Source organism: Emys orbicularis, chromosome 16 (assembly GCF_028017835.1).
Source record: "Emys orbicularis isolate rEmyOrb1 chromosome 16, rEmyOrb1.hap1, whole genome shotgun sequence".
Lineage (NCBI taxonomy): Eukaryota > Metazoa > Chordata > Testudines > Emydidae > Emys > Emys orbicularis.
The window spans coordinates 867,874-894,172 of record NC_088698.1 but is presented as its reverse complement, the minus strand read 5'-3'; the positions used below and the strand labels follow the sequence as shown (position 1 = coordinate 894,172).

Here is a 26,299-nt window from a genome sequence, read left to right as displayed (position 1 = left end):
TGTGCTATACAGGAGAGCAGACTAGATGCGTACAGTCGTCCCTTCTCAACTTGGAACCTATGAATCAACTAAAAATCTACTCAACACACACTAACCATCTTGCTTCATAAGAACATAAGAACAGTGGCCAGTGCCAGGTGCCCCACAGGGAATGAACAGAACAGGTAATCATCAAGTGATCCATCCCCTGTTGCTCATTCCCAGCTTCTGGCAAACAGAGGCTAGGGACATCATCCCTGCCCCTCCTGGCTAATAGCCATTGATGGACCTATCCTCCATGAATGTATCTAGTTCTTTTTTGAACCCTGTTATGGTCTTGGCCTTCACAACATTCTCTGGCAAGGAGTTCCACAGGTTGATTGTGTGTTGTGTGAAGAAATACTTCCATTTATTTGTTTTAAACCTGTTGCCTATTAATTTCATTTGGTGACCCCTACTTCTTGTGTTATGAGAAGTAGTAAACAACACTACACCAGTCATGGTTTTATAGACCTCAATCATATCTCCCTTTAGCCATCTTTTTTCCAAACTGAAAAGTCCCAGTCTTATTAATCTCTCCTCATACGGAAGCTATTCCATACCCCTAATCATTTTTGTTCCCCTTTTCTGAACCTTTTCCAATTCCAATGTATCTTTTTTGAGATGGGGCGACCACATCTGCACACAGTATTCAAGATATGGGCGTACCATAGATTTATATAGAGGCAACATGATATTTTCTGTCTTATTATCTATCCCTTTCTTAATTATTCCCAGCATTCTGTTTGCTTTTTTCACTGCCGCTGCACATTGAGTGGATGTTTTCAGAGAACTATCTACAGTGACTCCAAGATCTCTTTCTTGAGTGGTAACAGCTAATTCATACCCCATCATTTTATATGTATAGTTGGGATTATGTTTTCCAATGTGCATTACTTTGCATTTATCAACATTGGATTTCATCTGCCATGTTGTTGCCCAGTCACCCAGTTTTGAGCGATCCTTTTGTAGCTCTTTGCAGTCTGCCTGGGATTTAACTCTTTAGTAATTTTGTATCATCTGCAAATTTTGCCATCTTACTGTTTACCCCTTTTTCCAGATCATTTATGAATATGTTGAATAGGACTGGTCTCAGACCAGACCCCTGAGGGACACCCCTATTTGCCTCGCTCCGTTCTGAAATCTGACCATTTATACCTACCCTTTGTTTCCTATCTTTTAACCAGTACCAATCCATAAGAGCACCTTCCCTCTTACTTTGAGTAAGAGCCTTCAACACCAGCATTTCAAACTATTTGAATTAATCCATTGCTAACTCTTACCTATGGTCAGTTAAGATTGCACATTTGTGTGGTGACAGCAAGTAGAGGGGTGTGTATAGGTATTCTGAAGAGTTAACAGTGTACTATGTGTTTTGTAACCTGAGCCCTAACATAGGATAGGTCTACAATGCCAAAACAGGTGTGCTCTAGTCTTAACTCAGGTTAGCTAAATTGGGTTAACACAGCAGTGAAGACCCAGCACCAAAGCTTTTAACTTGGCATGAAAGTCTATAGGGCAGCCTGGGGCTGAACTTGAGTTACTAACCCAAGTTAAAAGCTCCATTGCTGTGTCTTCACTATTTAATCCGGGTTAGGAACACTTTTTTTTGGGGGGGGGGGGGGCGGCGCACAGTGTAGACCAGGGATAGGCAACCTATGGCACGTGTGCCGAAGGCGGCACGCAAGCTGATTTTCAGTGGCACTCACGCTACCCGGTTCCTGGCCACCGGTCTGGGGGGCTCTGCATTTTAATTTAAATTTTAAATGAAGCTTCTTAAACATTTTAAAAACCTTGTTTACTTTACATACAACAATAGTTTAGTTATATATTACAGACTTATAGAAATAGACCTTCTAAAAAACATTAAAATGTATTACTGGCACACGAAACCTTAAATTAGAGTGAATAAATGAAGACTCGGCACACCACTTCTGAAAGGTTGCCGACCTCTGGTGTAGACATACCCTCAGAAGGAGACCTCCTCCCAGCCACTTCCAGCTTCTACTAGCAGAAGACACAGGGAGCAAGCGGCTCAGGGTCTGTTTGTGTGTGCACAGTCATGTTAGTTGTGACAAAGAGGAATTCACTCCTGGTTTACCTGCCCTTGGACCCGCTGATTTGTCTGGGGACTGAACCAGTATTGCCTAGTGCTAGAGCAAATACTTGCAATTTCACACCGCAGCCACTGGAGTGGAAAATCTTGAACAGAGACATGTGGTCCTACAGCACTTGATTGGTTCTGATGTGCAGGATACCACTTAAGGCTGGACTGATGGAGCATGTTACAACCATGGCTAATCAGTATGTACTGTCAATCACAAAGGAATGTGACAGGCAACCCAGGAAGAGGGGGAGTCAGCAGAGACACCATGCACAGCTGTCTTCAAACAAAGTTCTATTGTTAGTTGGAAAAGCCTGGGAATAAGACACCCTTAGAAATCTCACAAGAGGGGACAGATCTTTTCCTGTGTAAAGGTGCTAGTGGAACCAAACCCAGAAGAGTGGGAGAACTGTGTTGAGGGGATCAAAGATACTCTACCAGAAGCAAGTATATCCTGCTCACAGCAGGTCCGGAATTCTCCCCTCAAATAGCTGCAAGCCTGGGTCTGGAAATAAAGGAGCACAGAGATACAGGCTGCCCAATGAAGCCAAGTTATCCCTTACCCTGTATCAGATGAAGGTGGAAAGTGTGGTTGAAGTACTTTGTTAAATGTAAGGAGCAGGAGCTGGAGGAAAAGAGGGACTGTATTCACACAGTACAGAACTAGCATTGTCGAATTGCTCGTCAGCTGCCCCCTTGAGGCAGCTGGCCCCACCTGGAGTATTGCTGAGTGTAGGAACACCACATCCCATAACAGAGCTGGCTATGTAGAAGCACCAGCTTCTTTCTTCCTGACCCAGGAGAGGGATCTCCCCCATCCTCCTGTTGGCACTCTCTCTTCTGCTGTAGGTTCACCCCCACCCTGTAGGTCAGTTCTCATTAGTGGGGTGCAGCTTGTGAGTTGTTCCCTAGGGCTATGCTGGAAAACACCCATGGTGGCCCTGGCTGGGTCTCTGAGCCCAGCTCCTTTACCGATCGGTGTTTATGGTCATGGCCCTGGCCTCACTGTGGTGACACTGGCCAGCATCCAGGTAGGGCTTTAGCCTAGCATCACGCAGGGCAAAGCTGTTCCCATCCAGGGCAGGAGCTGGTTTACAGAGTACCTGGGCCCTGGCCCATGTTACAGCTTAGCCTCTTCGGTGCCAGATTCCTGCCAATCCCCAGCCCAGTCCTGCCAGCCAGGTCCAGAAACTGCCCTCACAGGAGTCTGGCTGCTGACTGAGCTCAGGGGGGGCTGCCTATAGCTCTGCAGCAGAAAAGCACATGCTCCTGCCCCCTCCACCCCCAGCTTCCCAAGCAGCAGCCAGGCTGCAGGACCACCCTGCTTTTGCTGACACACCTGGCTGGTGGCTCCTCCTGGGAATCCCTCCTGCCTCTCCCTCCCAGCCCCCCTCAGAGACCTTTGCCCTGAATTTATCCCCAGCAGAGGAGCTAGGGGCCAGGAGCTACAGGCGGCACTAGATCCTGCTTGCTGAGGCAGTGGAGTGGAGGCCTGTGGTGGCCAAAGCGTACTGCAACCACTGGAATTTAGGAAGCCTCCAGAAAGTGCTTGGGGAACCAGTTGGTTGAAGAGCCCAGAGCAGCTGGGTTTGCAGCACGCACTCCAGAGCCAAGCTGCCTGCTCTGCCAGGACAGGCTAGTTAGAATTGCCCAGTGGTTAGGGCACTAGCCTAGACCTTGGATACCAGTTCCTGTTCTGCCAGAGTCTCCACCGCCTTGCTGGGGGCCCTGGCTGAATCAGTCTCTGCATAATGGCCCAGCTGTATCAGCAGGCCAGCAGTGACCGGCCTCACCAGGGAAAGGACAGAGGGAGAGTGATGTCTAGAGTAACAAGGAAAATAATCAATCCCCCCCCCTCCAGTCTTTCAGGCCTTCAGTCAGAGAGCAGCAAGGAAGGGACACAAAGGGTACGTCTTCACTACCCGCCGTATCGGTGGGTAGCAATTGATTTATCCGGGATCGATATATCACGTCTCGTTAAGACACGATATATCGATCCCCGAACGCACTCACCGTCGACTCCGGAACTCCACCAGAGCGAGCGGCGGTAGCGCAGTCGACGGGAGAGCCGCGGCCGTCGATCCCGCGCCATCTGGACCCCAGGTAATTCAATCCAAGATACTTCGACTTCAGCTACGCGAAGTTGCGTATCTTGGATCGATCCCCCCCCCCCCCCCCAGTGTAGACCAGCCCAAAGCTCCGACCGACCCTCTGTTCCCAGATCAGCCCCCTCCCCCTGTTTCTGACAGAGGCAGGAATTACCCTTGAAGTGATGGCGCCCCAGCATGGCTCCGACCCAACACTACCCTTCTGGCCCTGGCTGCTCTCCCGTAACATTGCTCCTGCCTTGCACAGCCCCAGAGGCAGCCGCATTCAAGTGGGACATGAGGCTTTAATAAATGGAAGATCATGGGGACAAGGGACCTCTAAGGCAGTTAGTTGGTCTGGAGCATTTGAAATGCGAGGTCCAAACATGGAGCAGCCATGGAATTGCTGGGGAGTTCTGGCTAGGCCCATGTCCCTGCTGGGCTCTGACATACACTAGTGAATTGTTGCACCAGGGGGTAAGTACCCAAGACTTGCAACAAGTTCATCCTGCTGGGGCTTATGGAAGGGCTTTATGCAGAGAAGTCGTGGCCAGTTGCTTGAGCTCTTACGAAGCTGAAGTGAAAGCAGTCGCTGGGCCAGGTGAATTAATGCCCCTGGATCCCAAGGTGGGCGATGGACTGCACCCCAGGCTCCTCACTCGAGGGAGGCAGAGAACCCCACTCCCAGCAGCACACGCCTTCTTTACACAATCTGCTTTATTGATTCTCTGTACAAAAACATTGCAACTTCATTCACTGATTTATTTTACAGAGTCTCACCCACAAGGGCACGTTGTCCAGCATTGTTGGGATGGGCAAGAAGCCCCTCCAGTCAGATCCCTTCCACCCCCAGGGGGCAGTCTGCAGAGAAGCTAAGACTGAGTGAAGAAGAAGAAGGAAGGATTCCTAACAGACCCCTCGCCCCCGGATTCATTAATGATGCAAGCTGGAAAATAGACCCTCCTTCCCTTTCACCTTTGCCATCAATATCTGGGGTTCCCCAACTTCAGTCCACCCGAGGCTGCACCAGAATCAGCTAACACTGCCCTCTTCAGTGTGGAAGTGCAACCTGCAATGACTAATGCAATATGCCAGAGACTTCCTGGATCGAGAGAGCACTGCAGTCTGGGATCTGCAGGCTGCACCCCCATTTAGGAGGCAGTGGTTGTTGCCCTTCCACATCTGGATTAATCCCTGCATATACCTGTTCTCTCCCAGCATTCGAGGCTGAGATGCCAGGCCTAGCACCAGCTTTAATCAGACAACGCGTGCTCCAGGTAGCCTCATTTACCTTGCCAAACAGCCCCAGGAAGGGCTGCCCCTGCAAACCCAAAGCAGTAGGCTCAACTCAGTCCCCTGCAAGCAGCGCTTTCACCCAGGTCCTGAGCAACCAGTGCCAGCCCTGCCTCATGCAGACCTTGTCCCCAGCCCCTTGCATCCTGCCCAGAATTTGCAGGCGCCCACTGGGGCGGATCTAACCTTTCCCTATATATTGGCAAGGCTCCTTTTGAACAGTTATGCTACACAAATAAATAGGCTCGCTGCAGTAGAGAAAGTCCAAATAAATGCTCAGGTGCAGCTCTATAGAAATGGAGGAGCAGGGTGGGATGGGACCCCCCACCCCCACCAGATACAGCGTCAGTTTGGAATCCGCCGAGCTCAGGCCAAGAGAGCCACCCCCGTTGGGCAATACAGAGACACTCCTGCAGCACTGGCTGGGGCAGGACAGAACAACTCAACTCTTCCTCCACAGCTCAGGCCAAGCATGTGCAGCAGCTGAGCCTAGGATGCTCCTCCACGACTGCTGGGTACACACTCCTCCAACCCACTCAGCGACGGAGGATTGGCACAGCCAAGACAGCAGCTGGGATCCTTAGAGGGAACTTCAGCATGGAAAGAAGCCACCTGGGCTGGGAGGAGATCGATTCTGCCCCCGCTCTGCCTCAGGTCGATTCATCAGCTTATTTCAAACATCAGCCAGCCCCCGTTGGAGCAGCCAGCCAGGCCCCAGAGCTTTCTTGGGAACAGGGCTTTGAGCCTCCCAATGGAAGGAAGAGACGCAGTCAGACCTCAGGCAGACGCACGATCACAGCCCTTTGCCTACAGGTCTGAATGGTCACCCCAGGCACAGCCCGGCTCCCTTGGTCTCTGCTCTGCAAATCAGCTGCAGCCAAACAATAAATAAAAACTGAACTCCCACAGATAAGGCTCCTCCCCCCGGCACCCAGAGTGGCAGGTGACAGGCCCCCAGACACACCCTGCTCCCCACTTTGGCTGCAGCAGGGAATCAATCCTGAGTCTAGGCCCAGCTGGCTGGCCCCTCAGGCGCAGAGGTGTCAGCCCTGGGCGCTCTGCCACCGCGGAGTCAGAATGTGCTGCGACCCCATTACAAGTAGGTGTCCTCGCTCTCGCGGGAGCTCAGGCTGTCCTTGGACTGGTGATGCGGGGAGGCCCCAGGCTCAACGAAGGCCTGGGCTCCATTCTCCTCAGGGATGGGGCCATTGGCCGGCTTGACTTTTCCTTGGTCTCGTTTCTTCTCCTTGTTCTTGTGGCCCTTGGGTGGGAGCGCCTGGCCGGGGGGCAGGATAATGGAGGGCGAAGGGTCCAGCGCCTTGCGGGAATGTGGCTCCGAGTCGCTGATGGCTTTGGCGCCATGCAGGCGTGGGGGAGACCTGCACTGCAGCTCCCCGCGGGTCTCCTTCCACTTTTTCAGCTGGATCAAGTGCTCCCGCTCAATGTGCCGCTCTGTCACCGGCAGCTCTATGATCTGTGGGGGCAGCACATGCTCATCAGGCCCCTGCCCAGCCAACCAGCAGGCTAGGCCAGAACTGGGGGCTGCCAACACAGCTGTCTCCCCAGGGAGCAGTCTCAGCCACATGTGACATAGGTGGGGTGGGGCGGGACCTTAGGGAGAAGGGCAGCATGAGGCAGGGGCACAGTTCGGGCACTGGTGGCCCCCCCCACACTTTTAGGGACCTTCCGCTGCTCCTGGACCAGCATCCACATAGTTCATGGTTTCCCTGGAAGGCCTGCTAGTACCCTGATAGAGGACCTGCTTGTTATCCAAGCCTTCACCAGCAGAGGGCAGCACTGCACTGAACACAGCTGCTTCACTCAGTGCCGGAGAGGGTGGGGGGGAACGGGGGGGGGTAGCCCTTGGATTTGAACTTGCTTTTAAGTTTGGAGTTCCTGAAAGCCCTTCACAGCAGAGCCCAGGGCCCCTCCCCCAGCCAGGGCTCTCCCACGCTGAGCAGGCCCCTGCCTCCTGCCCAGGGCCCCTCCAGAAGGGGCTCGGCAGGAAGCTGATGATCTCGCCCCCAAAGCTACTTTCCCAGGGCTGGGGGATCTGAGCCAAGTGCCCACCCCAGGGAGTGTTCAGCTATTGACAGCCTGGGGCAGCAGCATAGTCACTGTCCCCAGGAACTGGGAGATCCCCCAAGCCAGGAGCTGCCCATCTGCCAGGGCGGGATGTGGGCTCTTTGCCCCTATTAGGGAGCTCCCTCGCCTGCTGAAGCAGCAGACGGGGGGGGAGAGCAGCAGCAAGGTGCACTGGGAGGGAGAGACCCCAGCCCCCCATCAATCCCTAGGCCCTCTCCACACCCCAGCCCACTTCCATTAGAGGGAATTGGAGTGCCGAGCGTGCTGGGCTTTGATCACTGGATGAAAGGTTCAGGCCATGCTGAGTGCAGCTGGTTCCCATCCAGTCACCGCTGTGAGGGGGGAGAGGGCTGGTGAGCTGCCAACTGTGGACATGCGTGTGCCAGGGCAGCCTGGGAGCCCACCTCTGTCCCGACAGACATCTCCTCACCTCCTGCACCAGGAAGGCCTCTTGCATGATCTTGGGGTTCAGCGCCCTCAGCCTCTCCATGGTCTCGTATTGCCCCTGGCAGGACTTGAGCTTCTCGGAGGAGCCGAGCGTGTGTTTCAGCAGCACCAGGCCGACCCGGAACAGGATCTTCACCCCTGGAAGAGCAGAGCCGCCAGCCGGTTAGCACCCGCACAGCCCCAGGGCTCGGCCACATACCAGCCCGCTCCAGCCATAGGGACTGGAAAGGTTCTTTGCCCTGCTCTTCCCCATCGGTACGTGACCTAAAACAGGGACCCCCACCCCCATGTAGGCCAGCTGGGAGCCAGCAGCCCTCAGCCTCTAATAGACTCCACAGGCTGCAGCATGGCATACTGAGACGGGACGCTCTGAAGAGAACAGTGAGTGCAACAGTGATAGTTTAGGACAGTGACCCTCGGAGCTGCCCCCACGCTCTCCAATGGGCAGTCTGGGGTTAATGGCTGGCGGGAGGTTTCTCAGAGCCAGAGACACAAAGGCTCAGATAGGAGGGGAAGATCCAATGACTGCTCCCCTACTCTCCCCCACCAACTCCCAAACCTAAAATTTACCTGGCCTGCTGCCCCATTTGCCTTTGGGGCAACGTGTGGGCCCCTTAGTCCCAAACCAATGTCTTGCTTGTGACCCGACACCAGTCTGGTCCCAGCCAGAGACAAGGAAATACCAGCACCTGCTTCATGGACACAATCCCCCAAGAGGCAGCACCGGGATCAGCACCGTCCTTCCAATGGCTCCCCTGCCCTGTGCTACATTAACCCAAGTATCAACCAGATCGCTTGGCAGCCTGGAGCCCAGTGCCCGACGCATCTTCCCCGGCACTGCTTCCAGGAAAATCATCTCTTCTCAGAACCTTGATCTGCAGAGGTGCAAGAGACAAGCACCCCCGGGGCCCAGCTGAGGTTACACTGGAGCTGCCCCCAAACTTAGCTCCAGCTTGAAGTAGCCACCCAGTGGTGTGCTTTGAAATGCTGTTTGTCGGAGAACTGGCTCCTTGGCTGCCTTCTCTACACCCGCCAGCGCTCTCCTCCCGGTAGCTCCTTTGGGCGCAGTCTGAAGCCAGCCTGCGCAGAGACCCCAGCTGAGATCAGGGCCCCACGGCGCTGGCATGAGACTCAGCCAGAGACAATCCCTGCCCTGGAGAACTGATGATCTGAACAGGCGAGGCAGGCAGAGGATCCAGGGGAACCAGAGACAGTGAGGGGAAACGAAGTGCCCAAGGTCACAGCAAGGCAAGAGCAGAAACTACCTCGCTCCTTGCAATCCAGTGCTCTATCCACTGCACCACACTGCCTCCCCAAAACACACCCAACCCCTACTGAAACACATGGCCAGGAGACACAGCCTGCCCAGGGAGCAAGGCCAAATCATGCCCTGGTAACTCTCATGGCAGGCTCAGGGCTGGGTAACCACAGCTCAGACTGACCCATCTTTTACTGCTACCACAGCTCAGCCACAGCCTCTGTGCTGGGGACTGCCTTTCAGATCCATCCATCCCAAGCTGTACCCAGCCACAGCATGGCCCCCCACCTCCCTACCAACCCTAGGCCACAATCCGGTCTTGCTGCACATCCCTTCCAGAATGAGCAGGGAAGCTGCAGCACCTCTGCCCAGCAATTAGCACTCAGAGGCAGAAAGCACCAGCAGGTGCTAAGAGCTGATTGTTTTCCTGGGCTCTGACAGACTGAGAACCCTCCTGCAGTGCCAATGCCCTTGAACAGGGGCAGCCCTGGCCCCTTCCTTGGCAATAAGGCAGGTTTTTTAGGTACACAGAGAGGATAATGAACCAGCACGACTCATCCAGGGCCGGGGCAGATCCGCCATCGCAGGTGATGTTTGCCAGCCAGACTGGACGTGTAGCTACGAAATCTGCTCTAGTTCAAACAGGCGTTACTTCGGAGGAGTTCTCTGGCCCGTGTTCCACAGGAGGGCACTGGTCATTGACTCAGCTCAGGCGTGAACGCCCCACCATCCCCACAGGGGCCCTCCACTGACGTCGCCCCGACGGAGGCGAAGGAGGGTCAGGGCCCCCCAAGCCTAGCCCAGGGGCACAGCTTAGCAGCAGCAGCGTGGAGACAAAGGGGGCATATTCAGAGCCCTCTCTGGAGGGGGGTGCGCAGCTAGAGCCCTCAGCAGAGGGAGGGAGACGGAGACTTGCGACCGTCTACGTAATTCTCAAGCTTCGGCTCCAAGTGAAGAGGGAGCAGTGGGGAGAGCACAGTGAACCTGGTGCAGGGAGACAGGCTGCCAGCAGGGGGCAGGAGGGAGTGGAGCGAGTTTGGACATGCATCACTGCTAGGGTGACCAGATCACCCAGGTCAAATATCGGGACGCGGGGGGGGGGGGGGGGGCGAGATGGCAGAGCAAAAAAAAAACACAAAAAAACACCCTTCCTCCACAAGTGCTGGAGGGAGGCCCGGGAGACGCAGGGGAGCACGGGGCCAGGGTGAGTGAGAGTCCGGCCTGGCCCCGAGCGCAGGCAGGACTCAGTCGGGCGGTAGGGAGAGTAGGGGGGCGGCCCGCGGGGCCAGGCGGCGGCTGTTCTTCCCCCCCTGGGCAGCGGGACTCGGGAGCAGCCGCTGCTGCAGCTCCCACTGCCGCGGGAGGAGGAAGCGGCCAATGGCCAAGCTCGACGGCTGCGGCGCCCGGGCCCGAACCCCCCGAGGCCGGGCCTGCTACGGGGACCTAGCAGCGCGCACGCTGCGCCCAGCCCCTGGCCAGTCGCGTCTGGGCTGCTGCCCAGCTGGTGCTATCCCGGAGTGGGGGCAGCAGGCCCCAGCCCCCCCGTCCTGCTCGGGTCCCGCAGGGGAACGAACGGGGCTGGGCTGCCGATGCCTCCGCCCCTGGGCTGCCGCGGGATAGCACCAGCTGGGCAGCCAGCCCAGACGCGACTGGCGAGGGGCTGGGCGCAGCGTGCGCGCTGCTGGGTCCCCACAGCAGGCCCGGGCTCGGGGGTTCGGGCCCGGGCGCCAGAGCCGCAGCCGCTGAGCTTGGCCATCGGCCGCTTCCTCCCCCCGCGGCAGTGGGAGCTGCAGCAGCGGCTGCTCCCGAGTCCCGCTGCCCGGGGGGAGGGGGGGGAGAACAGCCGCCGCCTGGCCCCGCGGGCCGCCCCCCTACTCTCCCTACCGCCCGACTGAGTCCTGCCTGCGCTCGGGGCCAGGCCGGACTCTCACTCACCCCGGCCCCGCGCTCCCCCTGTGTCTCTGGGGCCTCCCTCCAGCGCTTGTGGAGGGAGGAGGAATGGCGAGCCTGAGGAAAAGGCGGGGATTCGGGGAGGGAGCCAATGGGGGAAGGAGGGGGCGGAGTCGGGGGGGGCGCGAGCACTTCCAGGCTCCGGAGTATTTGCTTGTTTGTCCAGTGTCCCGACCTAACATTGGTCGGGACGCAGGACAAACAAGGAAATATCGGGACAGTCCCGATAAAATCGGGACGTCTGGTCACCCTACATCACTGCCCAGTGCAGACACTTGAGGAAGGCCATGCAACCCCAACCTTTTACCCAAGGATTGGGCCCAGTCAGACCCTGACCATGGTGAATGCTCATCTCAGCCTCCCTGGGGAGCCCTTTGAGGGCGAGGGGCCCTGCATCTCCTACCCAGCGGCCAGACTCGGGGTCACTGCTTCCAGAGAGATGGCTCTCCACAGCTGCCCGTGAGCACCAGGGCTGGGGGATGTGGCCAGAACAAGCCGGAGCTCCCAAGCAGCCCCACCGATGAGCCAGCCCCGGCAGGGATGAGTTCCCAAGACAGCTCAGCCAGGCCACAGTACCAGCTCCAGGGACCCCGAGGAGGGACCCCTCTGCTCCCCAGTGCTCAGGGTGATGGGGGAAGAAGCAAAGGGAAGGTGAGAGCCCAGCCCTTTGGAACAAAGATCCTCAGTGTCATGGGGACGGGAAGGGCCTGGGATGCTGGTAGATGGAGTACGTGGGATCCTGCTCCTGCCCTGGCCCTGTTCAGCATGGGGAGACGCCCAGCACTAGTGATCTGTATCCCCATGTTAAACGGCCAATCCAGTTTGTTCCTGAGATGCACAGAGGCTCCTGCCCTTCCAGGAGTGAGACCAGAGAGCTGCTGTGGCCCAGCTGAACCTGACAGAAAGCAGCTCCCACTGCACTGTTACCTGCCAGCACAGGCAAGCTGAGCAGGTGTGTTGGTTTGATCATTTCCACTTCTGTAGCCAAAGATCTCTGAGTACTTGGTTACAGATGGGGAAACTGAGGCAGAGAGGCAGGAATAGAACCAGGCCCCATGGGTTAGAATTCTACGTCCGGGCCATGAGAACATGGCTCCCCTCGGTGCAGACAGCTGAACTGGGGGCCAGGCTGGCAAGTCCCCCAGATGTCCCCAAGCTAGGTCCCAGTCTGAGCACAGAGCAGCGGGGGACCCATGTGCTACCTTCACAGAAGAACATGTCCCAGACACGCAGCACGGAGCTCCACGGCAGGGTCCTGGAGAAGGCGCACATGAACCACTCCGTCATGTACAGGATGGGGTCGATCTTCTGCTTGCTCAAGTGCTTGTAAGCCATGGGTGCGAATCTGTGCAGCAGTGAGAAGAGGATCTCCCCATCCAGCTGGATGGCCTCCTGCAGGGAGAGCGGCAGATTACGGGAGGGGAAAGGCGCTGCTGGGGAGGACCAGGGATGGGCCATCCCCCCCAAACAGTGCCCACCCGCCATCCACACACTTATGGTCACCAAGGAACAGCCAAACAGCTGCCGTCCGCCAGCGACAACCCAACAGGAGAGGCAGGGCCAACTGCACCAACTCCCGGCTGGCTACTGTGGTGCTACCATGCTCCAAGTTACTGGGCTTTGCATTTCTCACCCGCTCCAGCTGGGATCCTGACAGGCTGCTGCGGCAGAGGCTGGGTATTTGGGGCTGACCCCATGTGCCAAGAGGAAGGTGTGAACAGCTGTGAAGGCAGCGTGCCGCCAGCAGCAGCACAGAAGTAAGGGTGGCAATGGGGCGCTAAGTCTGCTGGGAAAAGTGATACTAACAAAGTTTCTTTGCGTCCCTCCAGTATTAAAACAGTAACTAGTTAAAAAAATAATTTTTGCTTATAACAATTCAATAAAAATGTATTTTAGTTTTGATTTAAAAGTGGTGAGAAAAGGTAAATTCAGTTTAAACAACAAGGTTATAAGTTTAGCATGTAAAATAGTGTTAAATATAAAAATGAGTTTTTAATTTAGAAGGGGGGGGGGCGGATGCACTCAGAGGCTTGCTGTGTGAAAGGGGCTGCCAAGACGTTTGAGAACCACTGGTCCAGGTTCACATGCGCCCTGCAGCTGGGTCAGCATCACCCCCATTGTACAGGAGGGAACAGAGGCAGGGGAGTGAGCGACTTGCTAAGGTCGGCAGGCGTCTGGCAGAGCCAGAAATTGGACCCAGAGCCACAGAGTCCCAGTTCATGGTCGTCCTTCCTAGTCCACTCTGCATGGCTGCTGGAGCTCAGTCTCCAGGGCTGCCAAGCCAGAGACATGTCCTACCAGTGCAGAAACACACTGGGAAACCCCAGTCCCCCTGCAACTCCCCCCCCCCCCCTCCTCGGAGTGACCCACTCCCGATGCATTATGGGAACACGCTGCCCTCCTAGTGGGAGCAGATACTGCAGAATGGGAAGGGAGGGGGAGGGGGGGAGAGAAGTGGTTTGTACTCCAGAGGATGAGCCAGTCCTTGCTAAGAGGGTCTGGTGCAAGCCAGTGGCCCTGCCCACAGTGGCAATGCAGTCTAAGTGAGGTGCCCAGGGCCACTTGCGGTGGGAGGGGACTGGCAGGACTTCTGTTTGGGGAGGGGGAGAAATGGAGCCTGTGAACAGAGCCTTTTGCTGTGTCAGATAAAGATCTCAGTATGTGAGCGGGATTCACACTCTGCTGCGACTGCACACACAGATCAGCTACTGCAAGCACAGGGTCAGCTCACGGGACTCGGCTCCCCCCCCCCGCATGAGCCACCTCCCCAGTGTGCAGTCACTGCCCCAGGCTGGACATTGTAAGCCACAGGCTTCTGATGGGCCATGGAAAGAAACCCAAAGCAGCTCCCCATGGGTGCTCTAGACATCCCTGTGATGGGCATGGAGCAGCTGCTCCCAGCCTAGCCACAGAGCTGCTTTTGGAAGGCTGGAGCATCCACCTGCCTCTCTGATCTATCCAGGACAGGCCCTTTCTGGACTAACCCGACACGTAGCTCAGCAGCACCCGAGGTGCCCATGAGGTCAGGAACCCATTGGGCCAGGTGCAGAACAGCCTCTGCACCCAGCCTAGTGAGGCAGGGCCAAGGAAGCAGCATCCCCAGGGCCCAGCAACACAGTCCCGCAGAGCTGGGGACTGAACCCACGTCTCCCAGCCCAGGGCCTAACCCTGCGGCTACCCTCCCTCTGGAGCAGGTGGCCCAACAGGCCCTTTGCTACAGAGCCTCCACACTCGACCCTCTTCGGGCTCTGCTCTGGTAGACCGTGTCCACCTGCAGCCCCTGGTGACTATCGCAGGCAGAGGAAGCCCACTGTCCTCCTACTACTGACCCAGGCAGCTACCAGATGCTTTCTGGGGGGCAGGCTCAGAGGTGTCAGAGGGACCTCTCCCTCCCGCCCACCCTCACTCACCAGCTTCTCGCTGTAGTAGCCGGGGAGGTACTTCTCGCAGATCTGCACCAGGCACCAGAAGGCTTGCTGCAGGAGGGAACAGGCCGTCAGTGCAGGACAGGGTGGCATGCGCTGCAGCCCTGCTGGAGATGCCCTCCATGCGCTCACTGCTGTCAGTGCAGCCCCAGGCCCCCCACTTGCCAGTGCTGCTCCTTCCAAGCCACGGGGCCCAGCAAGGGGAAACGCAGCCCTATGGGCACCCTGCTTCTGTGTAGCGGTACTGCTGTGCCTAAAAGCAGGGCCAGCCTGCGCCCAAAGGGCCTTCCCTGCGGCCATGCAGCAAGCTTCCCCCTGGGCCCTCACCATCCCTTTCCCAGGCCTGCCCAGAGGCACCTCATTCCCGATCTTCAGAGGGCTGGGCACCCAGCTCCTACCCATCAGTGGGAGCCCAGGTTGAGCACACCGGAAAGCCAGGCTGGTCAGTGCTGGTGGCGGGGACCCGTGTCTGAGATGGGAAGGGCTCAGGGGACAGAGCCCCAGGAAGTTCGAGACCGTGCCCCGTGCTGTGCAGCCCAGACACAAACGTGGCTGCGCTCCAGGAGGAGTTTATTAATCCCAGCTCTCCGCTAGCGCTCATTACCAGCCGATCCCCAGCGCCTCACGGAGGTCAGGCTCACTATCCCCATTCTACAGATGGGGAAACAGGCACAGGGAGGGGAAAGGTCTTGCCCAAGGTCACCCAGCAGCAGAGCTGGGCACAGAACCCAGGTCTGAGTCCCAGGCCAGCACATTAGCCATTATGCCACACTGCCATAACCCAGAGCGGGGGCGGGAATCCCCACGGCAGGCAGCCCTGGCAGTTACGATGTCTCGGGCGCAGGGAAGCCCCATCCCCCGGAAGGCAGACAAAGTCCCTGGCATTCTCAGGAGGGGGGAGACGTGGCAGAGCATAAGCCAGAACCAATGCCAGTGAGATGCCTGCTTTAGTGTTTCCCTAGGCTGACTCCATACCCTCCAGGGCCTGGAGCACACGGCACTTCCGATACCTTTTGGGGGATGCGGCAGCCCAGTGCAAGGGGCAGTTGGCTGTCTGTCTGCCCGTCTGACTGAGCACTGCCCAGGCCGCCCGCTTAACAAGCAGGAGGGATGGGGGGCGGGTCCTTTCTGAGGAGAAAGGAACACGCCCTACACGCTGCCTCCTTAGCTCAGCCTGAGCAGGCACCAGCCAGCCCTGGCACACATTACTGGGGAGAGGAGAGGCTCTACAGCCAACACCCAGTGAGATAACCGCCGCTCGCTAGTGCCCCTGGCTGGCTGGCTGGCGGCCAATCCACATGCGAGCAAGGTTGTCTGCAGGGGCCAGATGTGTTTGGGTTTCCACCCGCTGAGAATTGAGACAAGGCAGCTACAGCAGCTCCTCCACCACAATCAAAAGTTGGGGAGACCCAACAGCCCATCCCTTGCTGGCACAGGGTCCTGCAGTCCCTGGCGAACCCCCTAAGCGGCTACTCCACCCCTTGGGCTGAAAAGGAGGGTAACCCCCCATTACGAGAGATCCTTTCCCCTGCAACTCCTACTTCTAGGCACAACCAGCACCCCAGGAAAGGCCCCACTCGCTGGGGTTTGCTGCCACGGCCCCTTGCCCTGCCTCTCCTCCTTGGGGGGGTGTCAGCCCTGCAGTCTCCAAACACAGCCCAGTCCTTGGTCCCTTCCCAGCCCCCTAGCTGGAGGACTGGGAGTCTCCCTAGAGGACTAGAGATTCCCTCTCCTTAGCACGGGTCAGATCCCGCTGGAGCATCGCTAACCGCCATTACACCGGACACCAGCCCAAACCAGCCCTCGGGACAATCTGTGCAGGGAGCACGCAAGGAGGGCCCGCTCTGTTGTGCTAGAAGATGCCCTCCCCGGGATCCGAGATCACTGCAGGCAGGATCAGATCATCCATGGGACAGAAAGAAAGCAGGGACCCCTCCTCACTCCCTCACAGCTGCTCCACCCCCAGCCTCCTCGACCACCTCCAGGGAGCTAACTGGGCTCTTCCCAGTGCAAGGGCCAATCCAGGTGGAACCGGTACCAACAAGGCAGGGGGATGGGCCATGATCTGGGCCAGAGGTGGGTGGGCATGGGGGTGGGGGTGTGTCTGTGTCAGAGCCCTCCCCTGGCCCCAATGGTCCTGTCCGAGGTGGTGTGCAGTCAGTACCTCCACAGGCATATGCATGAGCAGCACTGCTGCGACGGGAGCCTGGGCCTGGCAGTAGCCCTCCTCCGGCCGGTACAGCGTGTAGGCCTTCAGCACCCGGAACAAGTCTTGCTGCCTGCAGAGAAACAGCACCCACTGAGCAACGGGGAGCAGGGACATGGACAGGAGGCACGTGAGGGTGGTGTCTGATCTCCCACCTTTAGGCTCTCAAGCCCCGGAAGGGCACCAGGCCCCAGCACCTATAGGTGGGCAGTCACACAGTACCGGGAACACAGAGATCTACTTAGAACCTCACCACTAGAGTCCCAGGAGCCAGAGGCAAACACTGGTTGGGGCCCTGCATGGGGACACCTCCCAGTCCACAGCAGCAAATCAAGTAGACACAGACCTCAGTACAAAATCACTTTTCATTCAGTCGGACACCAGGCACTAGTCTAGCAGTTCCATGCTGCTGAGGGCCTGAGTTCGCCCAGCCAGAGGACTCCAGCCCATCTCAGCATGGTTCCTGTACCAGGAGGGCAGGACACAGGCCAATGCAGTTCGAGTTGGCTGTGGCACAGAGCCTTCCAGGCACAGCAGATCACAGCCCAACGAGGCTCTGCACTGGGTTCTGCTCCACCACTCTTCTCAGAACCTGCCCAAGCCCTGACACCTGTAACGTCCTGCACCAGACAGGCAGCTGGAGTGCAAGGACTGCTGCTTACGGCAGTCACCTCACCGGGGCCTGGCATTTCCCCACCAAGATTAAACTCTTTGGACGGGGCTCTTACGCACACACACAACAGGGCCATGCAGGCACTACTGCAATGCAGATAACCAGACTGAGGCTCTGATCTCATCAGCAACACTCCCCAGGGAGCTCTGGTGTCTTGTTCTCACTGGGTGCGTTCAAGGCTGTTAGCCCTGTCATCCTCTCAGACCTGGAGCCCTTCAACAAGGTTAGTCATGTTTCATCAAGGGGCTTACAACCAGCCTCCGACTCCCTCTCCAGATGGGAGAGGGAGCATCTGCCTTGCACTGGGAGCCTGGCACTGGTGTGATGGAGACCTGGGCTGGCGGGTGCAGCACTCACAGCATGGGAGACGACTCAGCCAGCTACTCAGTCACGCTCTATTGGCCGACGTGCCCAGGCCTGCAGCTATCCGCACAGAGGGACACAGCTCAGGACATGCCTGGTTACCAGGTAACCCGGAGAGGCCTCTAACATTGCTATATACACATCTCCCTTTCACTCCATGCTTCGTGTGAATAGCCAGCTCCCCCTCCCTCTGCTGTTTGATCACGTGTCCACGTCCTCCCACCCCATAGCGTCCCTCTCGCAAGACCCTTCCCCAGGCCCGTCAAGGGGCTCTAGTGCGACCTGCACAAAGACTGAGTGCCAACATGGAGCTAGACAGCCAGCAACAGGTGATGAGCAACAGAGGGAGCCGGCCCACCTAAACTCTCAGCCCATGTCCATTACTGCTGGGTCTGAGCACCAGGGTGGGCTGGCTGCTAGAGGCAGATGCGACATTGGAGAAGGGAGTAAACAAGACTCTACTGAGCTGATCTGCAGGTAACCTGGCTCAGCCCAGAGCCTCAGCTACCAGGCCCTATGGATGCTGCAAACAACCAAGTCACATGGCAGAGAGTGGGAGCTCTTACCCGTGTCCTCCCCGAGACACAAACATTTCATGGAATGGGAACTGCCTGTGGAGATCCCGCTCAATCACATCCAGCCACTTGGGGTCCCCTGGCGAGAGATCCAGCTCCTAGGAAGGAGAGAGCACATGAGTAACCACAGTATGCTGGGGTAGCTCACCACACACTGGCCTCAAACATCATGTTCACCTCTCAGCGAGGTCTTAGTTCGGCTTGGAAGGATGAAACCGATGAAGAACATTTCCATGGATGATGATGAAATTTACAGCTAGGCAAGTAAGAAACACTGTTTGAGACCAGAGTAAAAACCCAGCGATTTTGACTTTTGAATGAGGCTTGTTTCAAATGAATAGTGCAAACAGGTGTGATCTCTTGATCAAGGGTATTTACTTTGTCAACATCACATGTCAAAATATACAATGTGTGTTTTAACCGTTTATAAAATTTAACTTTCTGAATCTCAGTGCCTGTCACTAAACTGTCAAACGCTCCCATAATTCCCTGCAACTGTGAAATTTAAAAATCAACAAACATTGAAAAAGATGCTCAAAACCAAACACCGATATCCATCAAAATCATACAATGTTAAAAACTCAATTCTGCCAGCCCTAATCTTAGTGCAGCTACGACCCGCCAGCGGCAGTATGAACCGGGGCAGCCTGTGCACGCACCAGGACCTACGGTCAATGGCTCCTCTCAGCCCCAGCCAGCAATACCACATTATTTGGTGGCTGCCTGTTCAGAAACTTCGAGTGCAACCCCAGCAGGGAGAGGCTCCTGGCGCCCTGCAGTCACTGCTCACAGCACAGCCTGAATGAGCTCCAACTTATGGTGAAGCAGCTTCTGTCTCCCTAGATCATCCCAAAACAGGGTCAGAGGACAAGAACCCCAAGTGCCTTGCCCTGCACCTGCGTGGGGAGCCACGAGAGAAGAGATTCCAGCTGCACAATCCAAGGGACTCCCCCTAGCCCTTATCAGCTGGGATGGGACAAGGTTTCAGATCCACATTCACTCCCCCACACCTCAGACACCTGGGTCCCTTCCCTGCAGCCCCTACGGGTGGGTGACAGAGGCTCAGTCAGACGGCGGCTATGGAAACCTGAATCCATGAGGAGGTGAGGTTTGGCATTTCTCACTCCCAGCTGTGGTGTCAGCTCTTCCTTCGGGCCATGTCCCACACGCAAGCCCTGGCAAGTCAAGGGCTGTGACTCCAAGGGCTGTGGGAATGGCTCCAAGCAGGTGAGCCATAAACAAGAACTGCCCTGCGTGGCTAGTCTGGGACAGCCAGCTCAGGTTGCATCCGCTCCACTTGGGAGCTCCTCTGCTCTCGTCAGCCCCTGGGCCCCCACTACCAGCATCCCTACTGCTGCCATACTTCTCCCCTTGTCATCAGATCAGCTGCCACTCCCTAGTGACAGGCGAGAGCTTCCCCAACAGAGCCACCAATCTGGTGAATTGGAGGAGGCCAGCAGCAGGAAACTTGACAGAAGGCCTCTTCGCAAGGCTGGCTGGAGCTCATCTGTCCTGTCAAAGCAGGTGGCCACAGGAGCCACAGCTACACCTAGACCCAGCACTTGCTCTTCTGAGCTGGTGAAAGGGAGTGGAGGATGAAGTCCTAGCTAGCCTCAGCCCAAGTACAGCACACAGCAAGTGCCCCCTCCTGCCCCCCAGCCTCAAATGGGGGCCTCAGCCCTGACCTAGAGGGATCAGTCTCATCTTCTACGGTAGCACCCACCTGTCCACACTACAAGAGTCACCCAGCACAGACTGGCAGCTGAACGCGCTCAGTTGCTCCCCAATAGGTAATCTCTGTAGCAGACACAGCTGCAGTGTGGATTTCATTTAGAGCAGCTCTGACCTCTTTGTTTCACTCCATTCAATTCAGGTTTCTTGTGCTAATCTCCCTGGAATGTGTTTATCACCGGCTGATCAGGGTTAAGTGATCCATACCCAGGGATTAGCACAGCCCAGCAGGAGGGCAGCTGGCATTATGGGGAAGTGGTGGGGAAGAAGAGCCCTGGCTTTCAGGTTTGCTTCAGTAGTTCCCAGCAAGGGGCGGAGGGGAGACCAAAAATCCCCCTCCCCCACCTCTTCTCCGAAGGGGAGGGGCTTGTTTGCCAGTTAGCCCCTTCTCCCTAGCAACATTCACTGCATAGAGGGAGTGCTGGGGAGCACTTGTGGGTGGCTAGTCGCACTGAGTTCTTTGAGGCAGGGCCCCTCGGAGCGGTGTCTGTACAGCACCTGGCACAGTCCTGGGCCACAACTGGGGCTGCTATGGGCGACGGTACTAAAAATAGATCTAGTTTGCGCTGGCTCTCCTTGTGTCCAGCTGCACGTGCTAAGCAACCCCTAGCTTTACTGATGCCAGGGCAGCAGTTGCTGGAGGTGCCTGTAGGACATTATGTCTGGGGAAGGCTGGGGCAATGGGGTGGGATCGGGGCGATGGCCACAAGACACTAGCACCACGAAGCCCTGATTTTGGGATTGCCCCTTTGTGTTTCGGGCCATGGGGGGGAAGGGGGGGAGAGAGAGTGCAGAAAGCTCTGGGAAAGGATTGGCAGTCGGCCACCTGATCGGAAACAGACACTATTCTACAGCGTCTACCCCATTGCTACTGCTATACTGGCACTAGCCTCGGTACCTGTCTCGACTGTAGCCACACGTGTCTATACCCAACATAGAATACTGAACTATGGAGAGCTGACACAGAGCCATTCACCTCGGTGAGGTCAGGCATGTGCATTCTGCATTCTTACCCGAGAGCGTTAGCAGGGAAGGGGGAACCGACCGCTGCACCGATACAAGATGGGATGCTCACACTGCAGCTGGTGGGGTTAGTGTCTGCCGGATACAGGATCACGGCCACCAGGGGTTTAAAACAGGAGATCGATGCAGCTTTTCAGCCCTGCACAGCAGCAGCTGGGCGAGCAGCGATGGATGATACCAAAAGGGCAGGATTGGAGCCGGGGAGATCAAGCCAGTCAAAATATCACCACTCAGACTGGCCCCCAAGCCCCTCACCTCAGCCCCAGGGACAGACCAACACCAGACAGGCTGGGACCGTTTTGGTCTTGTAACAAAAGCTCAGATAAGTCAGGGAAACCCGTGCAAAGGCCCAGAGCGGGTAGTTTGTACCGTGAATTGCTAACACTCTGGGCAGCACACGTGGGTGTGGCCCCTTTGGATGCTGGAGGGAGATCCAGTCCCAGTGGTGCGAAGGGCAATGTGGAAGTGAGAGCTGCTATGACCTGCTGCTGCAGGCGACGGGCAGGTCATCCCAGTTCGGGTGGCCTCCCTAGATGCCAGCTGCGTCCCACATGGGCACGTCCTTTGGGCTCATTTTGCAGTCAGCACCAGCAGCGCTAACCTCTGGGGAGCTGCAGATCATACAGGAAGAGGAGAAAACTAGAACTGCTTACATCAAACCTGCCAGTGTTCTGTTCCAGCTTGACCTTGCCCCCTGAGAGGTACTGCCATGCCCGGCCCCGCAGGGAGGGCGGGATCCCCTTCTGGCAGCGCAGCCGGATCTGAAAGGCAAAGGGGGACAGGCACTGAAACCCAGCAGGGCAGATATGAACGTGGGGGCTAGCCACAGATAGGAGAGCAGCAATCTAACATGCATCCAGCAACTGGCACCCCAGAGCGATTCACTAGCTAGATGCTCACAGACTTGCTTCACCCAAAGAGCAGCCACTTCTGGGCGAGAGGCAGCAGCTGATTGAACAGAGCACTGCAGGACAGCGAGTGAGGCACACTGCGGGGCGACTGGAGAGCAGCAGAAGGCAATTTGGCGCAGAGGCCGAGGCTGGCTCCCCAGCTCTGTGGGAAGCACCACAGGCTTGTGTTTACATCCGGCTCCAAGTTCTGGCCAGGCTGGGCTAGCACCTGACAGAGGCAATGGGACGGGCATGCAGACACAATGCTGGCCGGCACTATGGCATCTTGCCAACACTGGCACTGTACAGCTCGGAGCACGCTATGGGGTGACCCTCAGGCACACGGAGAACCAGAGCACTCCCGCCCTCCTGCACCAACACGCAGACTGGGGATCAAACTCACAGCTTGGGGCAGCTGCAGTCAAGGCTTCGAGTTGCTCGGGAAGCTCAGAGGAAAATTCCTGCAGCATCAGGAACCAGTTCACATTAGGAACCCTCACATTGTGCGAATGATCAGCCCAGCTCCATGCTGGGATCTTGGGGGCGGCAGCCCCAGGGTGCCAGCAGAGATGCCAGGCTGCCTGCAGGGGTTGAGGGCTTGCAACTGCTTTGGTGGCTCTTCTGTCCCCCCAGCCCTGCTCCTGAATGCGGCCTCAGCTTTGGGAGAGGGACCTGGCTGCTGCAAGCCCGGGCAATCTGAGGGAGCTGCCATTTCACGCCAGGAACCAGAGGAACAAGATTGTGTTGCAGTTTTGTTTTTGCAGGCAGCTGAGCTGTGGCCAAAGAGCTGCTCGAGCCCTCTCAGTCCAGGAGGTGGGGATCTGGAATCTGCATTTTGGGAGCGTCCCAGGGCGGATAACGGATAACGAGCCACTTCCCTGCTCCCTGAGCAAAGCTAACAGGAAACCCCAGGAATTCAATTCAAGCCATTCACCGGCAGAATGGAGCCACCAGGGCTTCCTTAATGATTTCAAGGGAACCATGCAAATATGCAAACTCCTCAACCTCAACAGCTCCCTGCAGCTCCGGGGAGGGGCGGCTGCCTCTGGGCAGCGCAGGGGAAAGTTTAAAGGTTCAGAGACAGCAGCCAGAGCTGGGGATGGCTGCAGTTTCACAGTCCACGTCAGCAACAAGACAAAGCAGGGTCTAGATCAGGATCAGCCCTCCCCAGGACTCAGCCACAACACAGACTAGGCTGGGGATTTGTATTATGAAACAAAACACAGCCCTTCCCGGCTCCTGGGGCGCACTGATCCTCGCAGCCTTCATACAAGATCTGCAATGCCAGAGAACAGCTGAGTGCCTGCACACAGAGGAAGAGTGGAAAGCAGCCAGACATATGGAAGCTGCTTCCTCCTTGCAGCCCTGGTGCTGAGCCAGGGCTAGGTTGCTGGGCACGAGGTGGCACGTTCCAGGGAGGAGAGGCAGCAGTGTTGCAGGAGGCGTCTCCCCCACTGGGGGAGGGGAAGCTTGACTCTACTATAGCTTTGGTGCATCCAAACCAACATAGTGTTTGAGTGAGCTCAAATGATCAGCCCCACTCCCCCCATGACAGCAGTGCGAGCTGGCTTCCCACCACAATGCCGACCTTCGCAGCCAGGAGGTGGAGGGCCCCAGTGACCCTTTCTTAGGAGCCTAGGAATTGCCACAGCACATCAGACCTGAGACCCATCTAGGCCAATACCCTGTCTCACAGCAGACAACTCCAGCTACTTCAGATGCAGGTGCAAAAACCCACCAGCTGGCAGTTCAGGAATAACCTGTCACCCCAGGAAGTTTGTTCCCAACCTCCATCAGTTAGTAGTTGGAATGAGGGCTTCTCTCTCTTACCCTGTGTACTGCAATAGTAGATAAGGATCGGACACTTGCCCCAATAAGTGTCTGAATCTACTAAGCTCTTGGCCACATCTTGTGGCAGTGAATTCCACAGGTTAACTGGGCATGGTGTATCAAAAAGGACTCTGCTGAGCTGGACCATCTTGTAGGAGCCAGACAACTCTCAGTAGCTCTGTGCAAGAGGAACAAGGGAGCGTTTCCATCAGAACATCCTTTGGCTAAGTCAAGGCTGCAGTATAATGGCAGTGGCTGGAGCCAGGCAAGAGCAGTGACAGATACCTTCCCATGCCAGCACTGCCAGTGCATTCCAATCTAACCAGCTGCCACACCCCCTGCTACCCACAGGCCAGGCCAGGCCTGAGGGGTAGCAGCAGCCGCCGCAGCTGCCAACTGTGTCAAACGTCCACAACCTGCAGTAGTTTTTGGATGCACGTGTTCAGTTGGGACCAAAGTCCAAAGCACGAGGCAGCTGCCTGCCTCCCCACGAAGAGGAGAATCAGTAGAGCTCTCTGGCTGCCAGGAAACAGGCTGAGGCAGAGACCACTGCCCAATGGGCTATTCAGCCAGATGAATTTAGAGCCTGAGAATGATTGCAGGGTTAGAAAACGCCTTAAGAGCAACAGATCCCAGGAGCTCTGTGTTTAGCTTAGAGAAGGGTAAGGGGTGACGTGATCAGTCTAAGTCCCTACATGGGGAACAGATATTGGACAGTGGGCTCCGCAGGCTAGCAGAGGAAGGGATAACACGATCCAATGGCTGGAAGCTGAAGCTAGACAAATTCAGACGGGAAAATAAGGCACAAATTTTTAACAGCGAGAGTAACTAACCACTGCAACGATCCACCAACGGACATGGTGGATTCTCCATCGTGGGCAGTTTTTAAACCGGCGTCGGAAGTGTCTCCAACAGACACTCCAGGTCAGACAGGAATTCGTTCAGGGCTGTTCTCAGCATGTGTTAGGTCAGAGGGTCCCAGGGGTCCCTTCGGATCAAGGAAGTGGCCGTCAGTGGATCGCAGTGGGGCTGCTCCAGTCGCCCTGCCCAAGCCCTGCCACATGGAGGCAGCTCTGGCAACGCAGGAAGACGCCCTGAGGTTTCCTTACGCAGCCCTCCCACAGTACATGGTCTGTCCGGGAACCTGCCACACATCTGCCACTAGGGCTACCAAAGCCGACCTGTCAGCCTCTCCAGTGCCCTAGAAGCACCCACGGCTCCCAGCCAGGACTTACTCACCAAAACCCTGAGCTGCCACTCAGATCTTGACACTTAATGATGCTAGAAACAGCTTCTCTGTACACAACAGCGAGATTAGGAGGAGACGGGGGTGGCGGCAGGGGGAGCGCAACCCTGGGCTATGGCCCAGGCGGGGGCAGAGGGTAGATTTAGGGGCACCTCTCAGCATGGCCCAGTCACTTTGTAGCAGCTGCTTCCGTCAGGAGTCCAGCTGTTTGAGGCTGTGCTGATCAGCCCAGCAGACACCTCCTCTACCAAAGACCCCAATGCGCCACTGGCCAGGCAGGGGGACATCTCCAGTAGGGGGAAAGGCAGCTAATGCTGGAATCGCAGCCCCACCCACAGCCCCACTGGTACTGGGGGGACTGGAGGGGTGCAGTCAGCTATGTGAGAGGAAGAATCCGAACCCAGTGACCCCTCTGTATAATCAGAAACCTCTCATCCCATACAGGGTTCTAGACCTTGCTCTGCCATTGACTTGTGACACCTTGGGCAAGTCAGTACAAGTAGGGAAACTGAGGCACAGAAGTTGACCGCTGACCCCTTGGAGAGTTCTGAGAGATGCGCTATGGGACATTATCCAGCAGGCTGCCCAGATCCCAGACAAGAGGAAAGCACAGTCCTGCAATCCTCAGCTGGCTGTGCTCCAGCTGCATCCCCATCGGCTCTGCTTCTACTCCCTGATGGGCCACGCTCTGATCAGCTGCCATAGGATCAGAGAATCTCAGGGGTGGAAGGGACCTCAGGAGGTATCTAGTCCAACCCCCTGCTCAAAGCAGGACCAATCCCCAGACAGATTTTTACCCCAGTTCCCTAAATGGCCCCCTCAAGGATTGAACTCACAACCCTGGGTTTAGCAGGCCAATGCTCAAACCTCTGAGCTATCCCAACCCCCCGTTAGGAAAGCTCAGGAGGCAGATTGTCACCAGAACGAGCTGGAACTGGGCTTGTTTGCTCTTGCTCTAAGAACTGCAGTGATCTGTCCACCCGGCACCCGCCGTTCTGTTTTGCCGCCGAGCTACTGACCAGTCACATCTGGCCTAGCAGAAGCTGCTTTGGCTTAAGGCAGCATGGCTGAGACTCAACAATGGGCAGTAACTGC

The 26,299-nt window shown here is 56.7% G+C and overlaps 1 protein-coding gene across 1 annotated transcript in view; it reads right to left on the bottom strand.

The window, feature by feature from the left end:
* Positions 1-4,918: 4,918 nt before the first annotated feature.
* Positions 4,919-26,299, bottom strand: part of TBC1D10A (TBC1 domain family member 10A) — a 49,052-nt gene continuing 27,671 nt past the window's right edge. Inside the window, exons 3-9 of the mRNA XM_065417693.1 lie at positions 21,892-21,999; positions 18,476-18,582; positions 16,832-16,946; positions 14,653-14,718; positions 12,445-12,634; positions 8,018-8,172; positions 4,919-6,976 (exon numbers count right to left, since the gene is read on the bottom strand). Of these exons, the coding sequence (XP_065273765.1) occupies positions 6,596-6,976; positions 8,018-8,172; positions 12,445-12,634; positions 14,653-14,718; positions 16,832-16,946; positions 18,476-18,582; positions 21,892-21,999 (1,122 nt within the window). The 3' untranslated portion in view covers positions 4,919-6,595. The remainder of the gene's footprint in view (positions 6,977-8,017; positions 8,173-12,444; positions 12,635-14,652; positions 14,719-16,831; positions 16,947-18,475; positions 18,583-21,891; positions 22,000-26,299) is intronic.